At 38.8% G+C, this 14,599-nt stretch overlaps 1 protein-coding gene across 1 annotated transcript; it reads left to right on the plus strand.

Moving 5' to 3' along the window:
- The first annotated feature begins 1,423 nt into the window (after positions 1–1,423).
- LOC103966791 (zinc transport protein ZntB) lies at positions 1,424–4,290 on the plus strand. The gene is given in 7 exon segments (XM_009380010.2): positions 1,424–2,041; positions 2,168–2,356; positions 2,490–2,581; positions 2,703–2,762; positions 2,873–2,942; positions 3,406–3,609; positions 3,907–4,290. Coding segments are annotated over 7 exon segments (1,617 nt in total).
- The last annotated feature ends 10,309 nt before the right edge of the window (positions 4,291–14,599 follow it).

A 14,599-nucleotide genomic window follows, 5' to 3' on the forward strand; every position in this document is an offset into this window, starting at 1 on the left:
GAACTGGCCACTTCCCCCAAGGGACTTTTTTTTAGTCAAAGGAAATATGTGATTGACTTACTTCAAGAAGTGAAGATGATGGATTGCAAACCAACTCGTACTCCTCTTGATAGCAAATTGAAGTTGGACTTGACAGGAGAACCTCTCAGTGATATCAGTTACTATCAACGATTGGTGGGTAAGCTTATATATCTCACCATCACCAGACCGGATATAACTTACGCCGTCAGTCTTGTAAGCCAATTCATGCATGCACCTACTGAAGCTCATTTAAATGTTGTTAAAAGAATTCTCAGATACCTCAAAGGCTCCATTGGTCGGGGAATCGTCATGAAAAACAATGGTCATACTCAAATCATTGCCTACACCGATGCTGACTGGGCAGGGAATGCTATTGATAGAAAATCCACTACTGGCTACTGCACGTTGGTTGGAGGAAACCTCGTGACATGGAAGAGCAAAAAACAAAATGTAATTGCTCGCTCAAGTGCCGAAGCTGAGTATAGAGCCATGGCTTCCACTGCATGTGAACTCATTTGGCTCAAGGGCCTTCTCTCGGACTTGGGGTTCTCAATCAACACACCTATGTCTCTTGTCTGTGACAATCAAGCAGCTATGCATATTGCCTCCAATCCGGTGTTCCATGAACGCACCAAACACATTGAAGTTGACTGTCACTACGTTCGGGAACAAGTCCAGTCCAAGGTAATTCAAACCACATTCACTCGAAGCCAAGATCAACTTGCTGATATTTTCACGAAGTCTCTTGCTTCTCCTCAGTTTCAAAGTCTGCTCTCCAAGCTTGGATCAATTAACCTCCTTGATCTAGCTTGAGGGGGAGTATTGGAAGAATAAGCCGTCCTACAGCCGTCAAGCCGTCCTACAGCTGTCCTACCTTGTCCTACCTACACACTAGCCGTCCTACAGCCGTCCTAGCCGTCCTACAGCCGTCCTACCTTGTCCTACCTACACACTAGCCGTCCTACAGCCGTCAAGCCGTCCTACAGCCGTCCTAGCTTGTCCTACCTACACACTTGTATCGTGTATATAAATTCTTGTAATCTTGTAGAGAAACATAATGAGAAAAAGCATTCTCTTCCATATTTTCCACAGATTTTAACTCTCGATTCCAATATAATATCTTTCTTCTTTTCGCAACAACTGAGTTCGAAATTTCAAACTGCCGTGTACTCTTCGGCGTCTTTTTTTTCTCTTCGTTTGCTATGAAATATGAATATGTGGTTCAGAAGGAAAATTAGCAGTTATTCTTGGTTGTTAACATGTGATCTAGCCGAAACATGGATACATGATGTTACCTTTTTCTTGTAATGAAAATTATGTTCTGGTTGCTTTGATTTCCTCCGTAAGGAGCTTAGGAACATGAATTTCAATGTTTTTGCTCAGATTATTTGACACAGAAGCAATGACAGCTCCGGGGCGCAACGAAACGAAGAAACAAGAGAATCAGAAAGCCTACTGTAATGGTATAGATGACAATCCGGTTAATGATCTTTGGACTAATGGAATCATTTATGCGTTTGAATTTGTTCGAGGGCATAAGAAGGCCCTCTCATCGCCACTAGTTGTCAAGGATGTGGCGAAGAAGCAAGTTTCGAAGAAGCCAGTTTCTTCACCTCCCCTCGCAAATTCCCGAGTTGGTCAGAATAATGTAGAATGCAATAACCACAGCCAGGACTCTCATTCAGGCCGTTTCTGTGCCAAAGAAGGTGTTCCAAGAAATTGTTGGGTGCCGATTGGCTGGGATAGGATATCGGAACTGGTCCAGACAGTGCAAGTTGATGCTTGCTGGGAGGAGCCAAACGGCTTCACAGAGGATGACGATGATGTTACTGTAGCATATGTCGCAGCTCCTTACTGGGAACGGCCAGTAGGTCCTACATAGTGGTGTCATGTAGATGCCGGGCATCCATACATCAATTGGTGGCTGAGTACTGCTCAATGGTTACACCCGGCTGTCAGTATTGCTTTGCGAGATGAAAGTAAGCTGATAAGCGAGCAAATGAAGCACCTCCTGTATGAGGTAAAATTCTCTTTTATCTTTGAGACTATCCTTCCGTTGATTGCTTTACAAACTTACTATGCAGAATGACTAATCTAACTTATTAGTGTTAAATTTAATGCATGTAGTTTTCGATTATAATGCCAGGTTCCTGTAAGGGTTGCTTGTGGCCTATTATTTGAGCTCCTAGGCCAGTCAGCAGGTGATCCACTTGTTGATGAAGATGACATTCCCGTTGTCTTACGATCATGGCAGTCACAGAATTTTCTCGTAACAGCATTGCATGTTAAAGGTTCTGCACAAAATGTTAATGTCCTAGGAATATCAGAAGTCCAGGTTTGTTCTTGTTCAATGAAAGACTTGCTTATGAATATCACATTGCTTTTACATCATCAAATTTGATTCCATTTTCGTGCGTAATCAACTGAAATCTATTCCTCATGATGACTTAATCCCATGCTTGGTGAAGGAACTGCTTGCTGCTAAGGGCATTAGCATGCCACGGAATATTCACGAAGTCATAGCACATTTAGCTTGTCGACTTGGACGTTGGGATGATAGGTGACAGATTTTTTCATCAGGCAGTGTTAAGCATAAAATTGCACTCACTAAACTATGCGAGATTTGGTCGTGTAATGACTTGTTTCTTTGTTACTTTTTCGTACTTTGGATGATTTTTCAGATTATATCGCAAATTCATATTTGGGGCTGCAGATGAAGTTGAGCTGAAGTTTATGAACAGGTGCTTCAATCCACCCGTTTCATCATATTATATACAAAAGATTAAGATTTGGAATAGGTCTACTGATTAAGTGTATGATAAATATAACATGAAATGTTCGATTATGATAGGAGAACTCACGAAGATATGTATCTATTCAGTATAATATTGAACCAAGAAATCCGATGGTTATCAACCCAGGTACGATACTTTTTATTATACTTGCAGAAAATTTTGTCTTGTATACTACGAGAAGAAATTTCAATTCACAAGTTTGTCTTTAGTATGTAGAATAATCTAAATCAATTGGTTAATTGGCATTAGTTTGCTATAGATTTGTATTCGCATGGAGTTCTAAGAACAATAAACAGAAGAAATGATGTTTAACTACAAATTCAGAACAAGTGAGAAACAAAAATAAACTGTGAAATATGTGTGAGCGCTGAGATATGGAGTACAATGTGTGAACGACAGGGATCAAGTCGGGATTAAACTTCAAAATCACTGTTATATTCTGTTTCATACATCTGGTTTTCTTCCTTTGAATCAAGTGCCGTTAATTTAATTTCAGATGAACAACTAAAGACTTTCGTATAAGTTTGAATCGTGCAAAAAATACACTAATGTTTCACCTGAACTTGGTTTCTTGATGTTCACCCTGAAGGTTATTAGGGTGAAGTGGTCACTCCATGCAAGAGAGGAGATCATGTTCTTGCTTCTTCACCACTTGAGAGGGGACGCCACAAAGGGATTGCTGGAAGGAGTAAGAAAGAGTACAAGGGAAATGATTCAAGAGCAAGACGCTGTTCGCAGTCGCTTATTTACTATTCAAGATGTGATGCAGAGCACTGTTCGGGCATGGTTGCAGGTTTACATACATACTCAAATGCTTAAAATTGTCATTATATTTGCCATTGATCCCTTACAACGTCACAAGTGACTCCTTATCTCAAATATTTTATCCCAACAAAAAATGAATTTCAGTATGCATAGAGTGGAAATATAATTTGAGCTACGAGAAATTGTAGCATACATTTGTGAACGACTAATGAATATTGCAACATTGATGTTTTGCTTTGTATAAGAATTGTATAAGAAATGTACCTTGCCAGAAATGTATTACAATTCAGCTTTAAATTTTTTTTGCCACCACTATAAATTTTAGGACAGAAGCCTCACAGTGACACATAACTTGGGAGTTTTCGGTGGTTGTGGCCTTCTTCTTTCTATCATCACTGGCCTTTTTGGGATCAATGTGGATGGAATACCGGGAAAGGAAGGATCACCATATGCATTTGCTCTGTTTTCGGCCATTTTGGTCTTGTTAGGGGTTGTGCTGATTGGAATTGGATTGGTTTACCTTGGCTTAAAGAAACCTATTGTTGAAGAAGATGTCGAAGTTAGAAAACTCGAGCTTCAAGAGCTCATTACTATGTTTCAACAAGACGCAGAGTCACATGTGCAGGTTCGAAAAACTGTTCCTAGAACCAACCCAACTGCTGCAGGTAGACTCTCGGAAAGTGCTGCAGGTTATGTTCTCATCAGCTGAACAAATAAGCAATTTATACGCTGAGTAAGTGCATTTACTAATACAAGAGGGTTCTTCGTGACATGTTTTTGTTAGTCTATGGGTGAAAAACTTACCGGTTGATGAAACACTTTCTTTCGTTCAGGCATATTCGCAGACGATGCAGGCAATGTTATGTTCCCGGCAGCTGAACTGGTTTCCTTTTTTCGTTATTTTGGTCGGACAGCTGAACGAATAATATGAATTAATTTGTTTCTTGGTGACATGTTAGACCATCTCCAAAGGGATATGTCATATATAATGTGGCATTTGAATTATTTGACTTCATGTTTTCTAGCTGTCCTTTTTTACGGTAAACAAAGTATGAGTCAAATATATTTAATTTAATTTTTAATGCATGGTGTAGACATCGAAATTTCAGTGAAACAAATGTTCACCAATGCATTAAAGTTTTGACGTGTCAAGGCATACATGGCATACGCCACATGTTGTACAAATTGTACACATGGCGTGTGACTCAACAAAATAGGAAGAAATACCCTTGAAGGATTAAACAAGTTTTTCTTCTCATTTTTGGGCAATGACAAGGCAAGCACATTTCAATCCATTGAGGATCAAAACAAGTTTTTCTTCTCATGTTGGGCAATGACAAGGCAAGCACACTTCAATCCATTACGGATCAAAGCAAGTTTTTCTCATTTGGGCAATGACAAGGCAAGTACATTTCAATCCATTGAGGATCAAAACAAGTTTTTCTTCTCATGTTGGGCAATGACAAGGCAAGCACACTTCAATCCATTACGGATCAAAGCAAGTTTTTCTCATTTGGGCAATGACAAAGCATACACATTTCAAGTTTAAAATGGTGTTAAGTGGGAAATTAGGCCATAAGTATTAAGTGGGAAATTAGGCCATAAGTTACACCACTTCAAGTTTAAAATGGTATTAAGTGGGAAATTAGGCCATAAGTTACACCACTTCAATTTCAATATTGCATTAAGTGGGAAAATTAGGTAATGGTGCTTGGAAAGGAAAAAAATATTTTTGTGGTGGTGATTCATTCTCAAAGCCTATAAATAGGTTTCTCCATCAAGGTATCAAGCATCAAGGAATTCACAAATACATTTCTCTACTCCAAAATTAGAAGAGGAATTCCCCAAATCCTTGAAGCTTTGAAACTCCAAAGCTTCCAACCATCCAAATTCCCAAGAATTTCGAAGGATCAAGAAAGCTCTCTTCGTTCTTCGTTAAATCATCTTTCAAGATCAAGCCCTGACGGCCCTTTAAGAAAGTGTTCATCCGTTCATCCTAAGCTCAAGCCCCAACGGCCCTTTAGATCAACAACCTCAACAAATCCACACATCCAATCGTTCTTCAAGATTAAGCCCCAACGGCCCTTGAAGATCCGCTCATCCATCAACCTTCAAGATCAAACCCAAAAGCCCTTGAAGAAATCCACACAACCATTATTCAAGATCAAGCCCCGACGGCCCTTGAAGAAAGTGTTCATCCGTTCATCAACTGTTCATCCTTAGATCAAGCCCCGACGGCCCTTTGGATCAACAACTCATCCACAAACCTACACCCTACGAAGATAAAATCAGAGGACCAAATTTGAGAGAGATCGTAACCCCAAAATCATCAAACACAAAAAATATTATTTTGTACATGTTATTCCTGTTTCTTGTTTCAAGGAACTTTCGTGTTCACACATGGATCTCATTAACAACCAATAGAATAAAAACTAAGACTAATTTTGATTATTTTCTAATAGTTAATGTAACTCTAAGCCTAATAAAATAATAAAATAAATATTTGATACATCCATTCGAAAAAAAGAAAATTTAGCATTTGTATTCAATTTGCCACATTAGCCATCAAATAAAATTTTGACATACTATATTTAACATCTCCTTTGAAGATGCTCTTGTAGTTCATGTATTTGTGAAAAGTACATGGATTTTTAGCTGTGTTGCTTTATTGGCATTTCCTTGGTCACATATAATAAAATTTTCAGTACTAATTCTAGCTTGGGGGTTTATTCTCGAACACATGCGGCACATTGGGATTGAATAATTAACCGGTTGACTCAGTTACTTACGCATGTGTGGACGACTGATTTTAACATTTCTTTTGAATTATACCATGAAAATATTTAAAAAGTATATCATAATCCAACATAGAAAAAACGACAGAAAAGAGAGTTGAAGACCAGTTGATCAAGTTACTTCCGCATGTATGGACGATTAGTTAATTTAGTTTTAGCATTTCTCTTGAATTGCACTGTGAAACTATTTGAAAAGTATACTATAGTGCAACACAGAAAAATGAGATTGACAGAAAAGAAAGTTGGAGAGTTGAGCAGTGACTAAAATGAAATAAAAGGCTGCTTGTCCTCTAATTTATTTTTTTAAGATAAACTCGGTCAGATCATGTATATATTTAATATAAATCTGTAAGTGGACCTGTTTGTAATTTGCAGATTAACAAATAAGTATATTTGTCCCTTACTGTTCGTAGGGTAGTATTTGGATCCCATCCGGATTCAAATTCTGGGGATCTTCACATCTTAGAATCCTCACAACTTAGTCATTCATCGTGTATCGTGTGGTCAGTAATTATTTGGTTTTTCTTATTTAAAATTAAACACAAATAGTACCTAACTAAAACTGACCGTATAATATACGATAAACGGTTAGAATGTGAGAATCCTAGTGGACCTGAAGAGGATCCTTTCCTACAGGATATTCAATATGGCTTGTATAAAGAAATAATAAGCAAATAAATTTCAAGAAACACAAAATTAACATAAATCAAATGGTCCCACTCCATGCTGACTAGATCATGAGTTTGACACTCCAACAGTCAATTTCCATGAAGTTCTGGGGGAATTGGATTCCATTCAAATTCAAATTGTGAGGATCTTAGGGATCCTTACATCTTAGTCATTCATCGTATATCATGCGATTATAAATCATTTGATTTTTTTAATTTAAAATTAAATACAAATAGTACATGACAAAAATTAATTCCATGATATACGATGAACAGCTAAAATGTGAGAATCCCTAGGATTCCCACAAAATGGTCCAGAGGATCCTCTTCCAGTTTTGGGTTCTCCAAGAAGGATAATTGAAAAGGATACGAAATTCTAAATCAAGGTATTAAGTTGTAAATGTGGTGAAAATATATTAATCAAATGCATAAATAATATAGATGTACCGATACTTAGGTTGGCCAACTCAATTTCCATTTTTTAAATTGTTTCTATAAGAAGCACATTGGCTAGAAGTGGTTTTATAATAAGTATGTTGAAAATTTTGTTCCTGTTATAAACATGCAAAAGTTAGAGAGATAATCTTTACTAGTGACAGGAGCAAAGCAAGTGTAAAATATCATAGTGTAACTATAACACAAGAGGATGACAGATAAAAGAGGGAGAGAGATACTGATGTTATTGATCTTTTCTTTTCACAGTGTGTTTTGATAGCACATAGAGCGCTCTATTTATAGAGCAACTCCAAACAAACATAATAATTACATCTTGAAAAGCACAACACATACTTTTTGAAAGTATCACACAAATACAATCATCATTCTTTTTCCAAGTTCACATTACTCTGCAGGCATTCATTAATCCACCAATGTTTACAACTGTTCCCTTATCGTGTTACTTGCTATGTAATTTTCATCAATAAGATTTGACATTATGTCCTCCTCATTTGTGCTTCTATTTTTATCTTAATAAGATTATGGGGATGATCAGTGAACACTATCACCCCATTTAATAAAAAAAAAATGTTGAAAATCTTGTTAAACATCCAAGTGTTTTATTTAAAATAAAATAAAATAAAACGCTTTTATAGCCAAAAACACACTTAAGCCCTTCACCGAAAGTGGTCAAAAGTATTTTTACTTTTTTAATTGTTAAACAAAAAAAAAAAAATACGATTATAATCCTTCCATCTTATACCTGGACAAAGAGAAGTAAGCCAAAATCTAACACTATGTTTGGATGAGGGAAATGAACATAGAATTTTGGTAAAAGTCAGAATTTATAAATTGACAGGCACCAATTCTTTTGTTTAGATTCATAAATATAAAAATTTAGAATTTTCGCGTGGAAAAAAAACTTGGAATTTGGGACCTCCAAATCCCAAGTTCAAATTCCATGTAAATATGTGTCATTTCTCAATTTCTATGATTGATGGTTTAAAAATAACAAATTCCGTTTTCAATTCCATTGTTCTTTTAGGTTAACCAAACAAGAAAATTTACAAATTCTAGAAAATAAAATATCGTCATTTCAATTTCCGTCATTTTTAAATTCCTTAATAATCTTAAATTTCTTTGTAAACACGAATAATTCCTGAAACAAGCGACAAGAATACGTGTACAAAATATATATTTTGTATTAATGATTTTGGGGTTACAATCTCTTTGTAATTTGGTCCTCTGATTCTATCTTCGTAGGGTGTAGGTTTGTGGATGAATTGTTGATCCAAAGGGCCGTCGGGGCTTGATCTAAGGATGAACAGTTGATGAATGGATCTTCAAGGGGCGTTGGGCCTGATCTTGAAGAATGACGGATGATGAACGATGAACACTTTCTTCAAGGGGCCGTCGGGGCTTGATCTTGAGTTGGTGGAAGTTCTTCAAGGGCCGTTGGGGCTTGATCTTGAAGGAGGACGGAAGTTCTTCAAGGGCTTTTGGGCTTAATCTTGAAGGAGGACGGATGATGAACGATGAACACTTTCTTCAAGGGGCCGTCGGGGCTTGATCTTGAGTTGGTGGAAGTTCTTCAAGGGCCGTTGGGGCTTGATCTTGAAGGTTGATGCATGAGCGGATCTTCAAGGGCTTCTGGGCTTAATCTTGAAGGTTGATTGGATGTGTGGATTTGTTGAGGTTCTTGATCCAAAGGGGCCGTTGGGGCTTGATCTTAGGATGAACGGATGATGAGCGATGAACACTTTCTTCAAGCGCCGTCGGGGCTTGATCTTGAGTTGGTGGAAGTTCTTCAAGGGCCGTCGGGGCTTGATCTTGAGTTGGTGGAAGTTCTTCAAGGGCCGTTGGGGCTTGATCTTGAAGGTTGATGGATGAGCGGATCTTCAAGGGCTTCTGGGCTTAATCTTGAAGGTTGATTGGATGTGTGGATTTGTTGAGGTTCTTGATCCAAAGGGGCCGTTGGGGCTTGATCTTAGGATGAACGGATGATGAGCGATGAACACTTTCTTCAAGGGCCGTCGGGGCTTGATCTTGAGTTGGTGGAAGTTCTTCAAGGGCGTTGGGGCTTGATCTTGAAGGATGAACGGATGATGAACGATGAACACTTTCTTCAAGGGCCGTCGGGGCTTGATCTTGAGTTGGTGGAAGTTCTTCAAAGGCCGTCGGGGCTTGATCTTAAAGGTGGATTTGACGAAGAACGAAGATTGCTTTCTTGATCCTTCGGGATTTGCTTGAGAGCTTTAGAGTTTCAAGGCTTCTTCCTTTCTTCCTTCTTTCTTCCTTCTTTCTTTCTTCCCTCTTTCTTCCTCCTCCCCCCAAAATGAATGCCTTGGCCTCCTATTTATAGAATTCCAAAACTTGATTTTTGGATTTAAATAATCAGATGAAATAAATCATTTCTGCCAGGTATTGACACGTGTCATATTTGATGACTTTTCCAATTTATTTCGATTTTTCGTTGAATCACACGCTACATGTAAAATTTATGTGACACGTGAACGTTGAAATTTTAATTATTGGTCAACATTCATTTCATCGAAATTTTGATGTCTACAAATGCCCCCACTTCAAGGCGCGTCGTAGACATGTGCTTGTCACGTGTAGAAGATGCGTTTTGAAGTCCCTTAATGTAGATGTCAACCCAAGGGCCGTCGAGGCTTGATCTTGAATTGGGCTGGAAATTTCTTCAAGGGCCATCGAGGCTTGATCTTGAGTTCGACTGGAAGATTTTCTGGTTTCCTCCAATCGTTGATTTTCCACAGGCTTACTCTTGAACTGAGCTGGAGGATTCTTTTGGTCTCCTCCGAAGGTCTGAACTTACTCCTTTGATCTGGAGTTGAATTTGATTCAAGGGTGGTGAACACTTGATTTTGAATCGGACTTGTGATTTCTTCAAGGGCCGTCGGGGCTTGATCTTGAACTGGGCTGGAGGATTCTTTTGGTCTCCCTCTATCGTTGATTTTCCTTTGTGCTACTCTTGAACTGGGTGCAGGGTTCTTTTGGTCTCCTCCACTCGTTGATTTTCCTTTGTGCTACTCTTGAACTGGGCAGCAGGATTCTTTTGGTCTTCCCCGAAGGTCTGAGCTTACTCATTTTTTTCTGTTTCTTTGTTCAATCTCTCCAATTCGTATTGAAGAGGGTTAGAGGATAGCTCAGCATATGCAGTTGTAGCTTGTCTCCACATGCTTCAATGTATCATTTTCACTTGCCTTACTTGCTCCCCTTTGCAGAAGTGGTATTTCCTTATGCAGGTTTAGCATCTTCTCTTGTACTATTTGTTCCTGATGCAGGAGTTAAATGCAAACCTTGCATTTGAATGGACCATCACTTCTTGGTGGCAACGCAAGTTTGAGTGGAGGTTCCGACATATTGCTTTCTCTGTCCTTGTCCTGGCAGGTGAGAACAAGGGCAAAGGAAAAGATAGGGGAAAAGCATGATATGAGATACCTTTGCTTTCGCCCTTGATGATATGAGATACTTTTGCCTTGGTGTCATTTGTTTGCAAGGGTATTCCCGGAGAGGAAGAAAACTGAGCATTTTGAGATGCTTTGCTGGGAGTGTACTCTCGAAAGTGAGGAAGAGTTGGGCATTTTTTTTTTCTTGTTTGCAGGTTTTCCTTGCCATAAAAGATGAAGGTCGACATATATAGGGATTTCCCAATAGCAAGTAGTGGTACTGTTCTTTTACCCTTGTCGACAAACGTTTTGATCCCGTAAATCCGGCTTTTTGAAATAGTGACGACTCTTCGATCTTTGAATACGCCTCTTTGATTTCTGAACGACGCCTCTTCGATTTCTGAACGAGCGCCTCTTTTGACAAAGCTGCACGCGTTTTCTGAAAAGCAAAGAAAGCGTCGCCGAACTTTGCGCTTGTCGGCTAAAGATGTGTAGCTGCGATGATGACCTCCACGTGATCTTTTGACAAAGTGGCACCCGTGCTCTGGAAAGCCGAGAAAGCGTCGCCTAACTTACGCCGGAAAATCCAGCTTTTGAGATTTGCAGAGCGATGTCTCTTCACTTTTAAATAAGCGGCCCTTCGATTTCTGAACCAACGCCTCTTTGATTTCTGAGCAAGCGCCTCTTCCTTTTTATAGGGGTATTGATCACCTGTAACATGCATACTTTGAAGGTTGCTCATTCCTGAAAATCATCTCCGGCCTTTTGAGTTTTAACTCCATCCACCCATCTCTTTTAACACCTTTGAAAAATGGCTAACCCATCGAACCTTAGCTTAGAATTGAGCCTCAGCAGTGATCCGGTTGTGCCGCGTCAAGGTAATGTATGGTGCCCGTCTTTCTTATCTCCTAACGGTCCTCTTACAGGTGAAGACTCAGTGATGCAGGATGCAACAACAGCTACAATAGTAGCTAGGAACCTCCTCACACCAAAAGATAGTAGGCTGCTTTCAGGACGGTCCGATGAGTTGGCCGTTCAAGAGTCCCTCGCTCTTAGTGTTCAGTGTACGGGCTCTGTGTCCAACATGGGCCAACGCCTGCTTGCTCGGTCCCGTCAGGTGGAATCATTGATGGCAGAGGTGGAAGATCTTAAGTAGGAGATTAAACAGCTTAAGTACGAGAATAGAAGTTTGCATGTGCTTGCAAATAACTATTCGTCGGGCATGAAGAGGAAGCTTGATGAGATGCAAGAATCTCAAGGTCGCATTCAAAGTGACCGTCAAAGGCTTGCGTCTTTCTTCCAGAGACACCTTTTTCCTGCGTCATCAAGCATTCCACCAAGTATTGGGGCCTCGAATGATCTATCTTCGGTGCTTCCCGCTCCTGGAGTTTGGCCGAGTAGTGGGGCTTCACGTGAACAACCTTTGTGAAGGCTCCATTTTTCTCTTTCTTTGTTAGACACTTTTTTTTTTTTTTTTTTTTTTTTTTTTTTTCGCACTTGTAATTTTTCGAAAATCAATGAAGATACTTCGTTTTATTTAGTGTATTGTGCTAAATACAGAGAAAACATGTACATCACCAAGATTTTTTTTTTTTTTTTTTTTTTTTTTCCGGTGGCACAGATCCACCAAAGTTTTTTTTTTTTTTTTTTTTTTTTCCGTGGCACAGATCCACCAAAGAGTTTTTTTTTTTTTTTTTTTTTTTTTTTTTTTTTTTTTTTTTTTTAACTTTCATCATTACTTCCCAACATCATCATTTCATTTTACTTTATTTTATTATTTTTTATTATTTTATTTTATATATATTTTTTTTTATTATTCTTTTTTTCTTCTTTCGGTGGATTGATCCACCAGAGTTGTTTTTATTTTTTATTTTTTTTATTTTTTTATTTTTTATTTTTTATTCTTTACTTTCATCATTACTTCCCAACATCATCATTTCATTTTACTTTATTTTATTATTTCTTATTCTACATTGTCGTTTTTTTTTTTTTCTATATAAAGGATGCTATGCAAGGTTGAGGCTGTGGGTGAAAACCCAGGCTGAGTCCGAGGGAGAGAAGGCGGAGGATCTTTGGGTGTGAGTTGACAGACTTTGATTTTGTCAAGCACATTCAAAGGCAGCAGCAGAGGCAAGCAGACGGATGAGATCTTTGGTTGTGAGTTGACAAACTTTGATTTTGTTGATCACATTCAAAGGCAGCAGCCACGGTGGAGGTGCAGAAACAGCCAGATCTTGAGGCAGAGTGTAAGGCGTCGAGTTTGAAGACCGGCTAGTCGTTTGACAGCGGTCAATGAAGCTCTTCGTTGATTTTGATCATGGTGGCCAAAATGACGAGCTCGAGGTAGTGCAAGGTGTTAAACCTGAAGTGGAGGAATTGCTGCATTGTCCCTGGGGAGGTTAACACTGGCGGTAGTGATTGCTGCAGTAGCCGTGTCTTTTGATGGCTGCGATGGTGGAACTTTCACCTTTTTCTTTGCTTTTGTGAAAATAAGAAGAGCCAAGTCTTCTTTCTCTTCCTCTGCAAAAAGCTGAAGCAACACCAAGACAAAGAACAAATTATAAACAATAAATTTATACCTAGTACTTTTGCTTGCTTTGCCGTGAACCCCCCTTTTACCGTGTTTCGATTTTTTTTTTTTTTTTTTTTTTTTCGAGTAGAGAATATTTAAATTTTCTAATACATAGTAACATATGTTTTTTTTTTTTTTTTTTTTTTTTGAGTAGAGAATATATATATTTTTAATACATAGTAACATATGTATTTTTTTTTTTTTTTTTTTGAGTAGAGAATATATATATATTTTTAATACATAGTAACATATGTATTTTTTTTTTACAGGTACTTACTGCATTCACAAATTACCTTGCTGCCTTTTGACGGATTACCCATGTTCCCAATTGGTGGCAGCTTCTTGTGAATTTGGAATTGGTGACGGAGTGAGCAAGATGTGGGTGCAACTGTACTCTTTGCCTGGTGCTTGTTGCAGTGCGCCACTTTTTACCATGTAGTGTTGTGCAAAAGACTACAGCGGGATTTTGCTGTGTAATGCCTTTTGGTCACGGTTTTCCCTCGGCGGTGACTTTGTTGTGCACATTGACCTTACTGCTTGTCGTGGGCTCTTTACCACTGCTACTTGAAGCTTGTCCCAAAGTGTCACTTTTATCGTGTGTGGTTGTGCAAAAGACTGCAGCGAGTTTATGCTGTGTAGTGTCTTTTGGTCACAACTTTCCTCGGTGGTGACGTTGGTGTGATGCTCACCCTTGTAATACGGCTTTGTAACCAAATCATTCCTTTAAAGAAATAAAGTATTCATAGTTCGAATTCGCTTTTTTTCTTCAAAGTGTTTGTGTTTTTGTTGGTGATGTGACTGTACTTGAAGTTTTGAAGTTTCAAGTTGCCTACGTACCCTTGGTTGAGGAGGGATCAAGTCATGACGTAGTTCAAATGAGTGATGGTTTTGATGATGATTTTGATGATGATTTTGCCGTACACAGTTTATGCTCTTGCGGGCCAGGAGCGTCTTGGTGCCGTTTGCATTTTCAGCTCATGCAGGCAAGGAGCGTTTGTTGTCGCCTTTTATGCTCGTGCGGACAAGGAGCTTTGGTTGTCGCCTTTTAGGCTCGTGCGAACGAGGAGTTTTTTTTGAATTTGTCAAACAATCTTAGAGAGGCATTCCTTGCAATTTTTATAGCAATGAGTCTTGACTG

Source organism: the organism of the source record quoted next, unplaced genomic scaffold (assembly GCF_019419815.1).
Source record: "Pyrus x bretschneideri cultivar Hongxiangsu unplaced genomic scaffold, Pyrus_bretschneideri_v1 Contig37, whole genome shotgun sequence".
In the NCBI taxonomy this organism is placed as follows: Eukaryota; Viridiplantae; Streptophyta; class Magnoliopsida; order Rosales; family Rosaceae; genus Pyrus; species Pyrus x bretschneideri.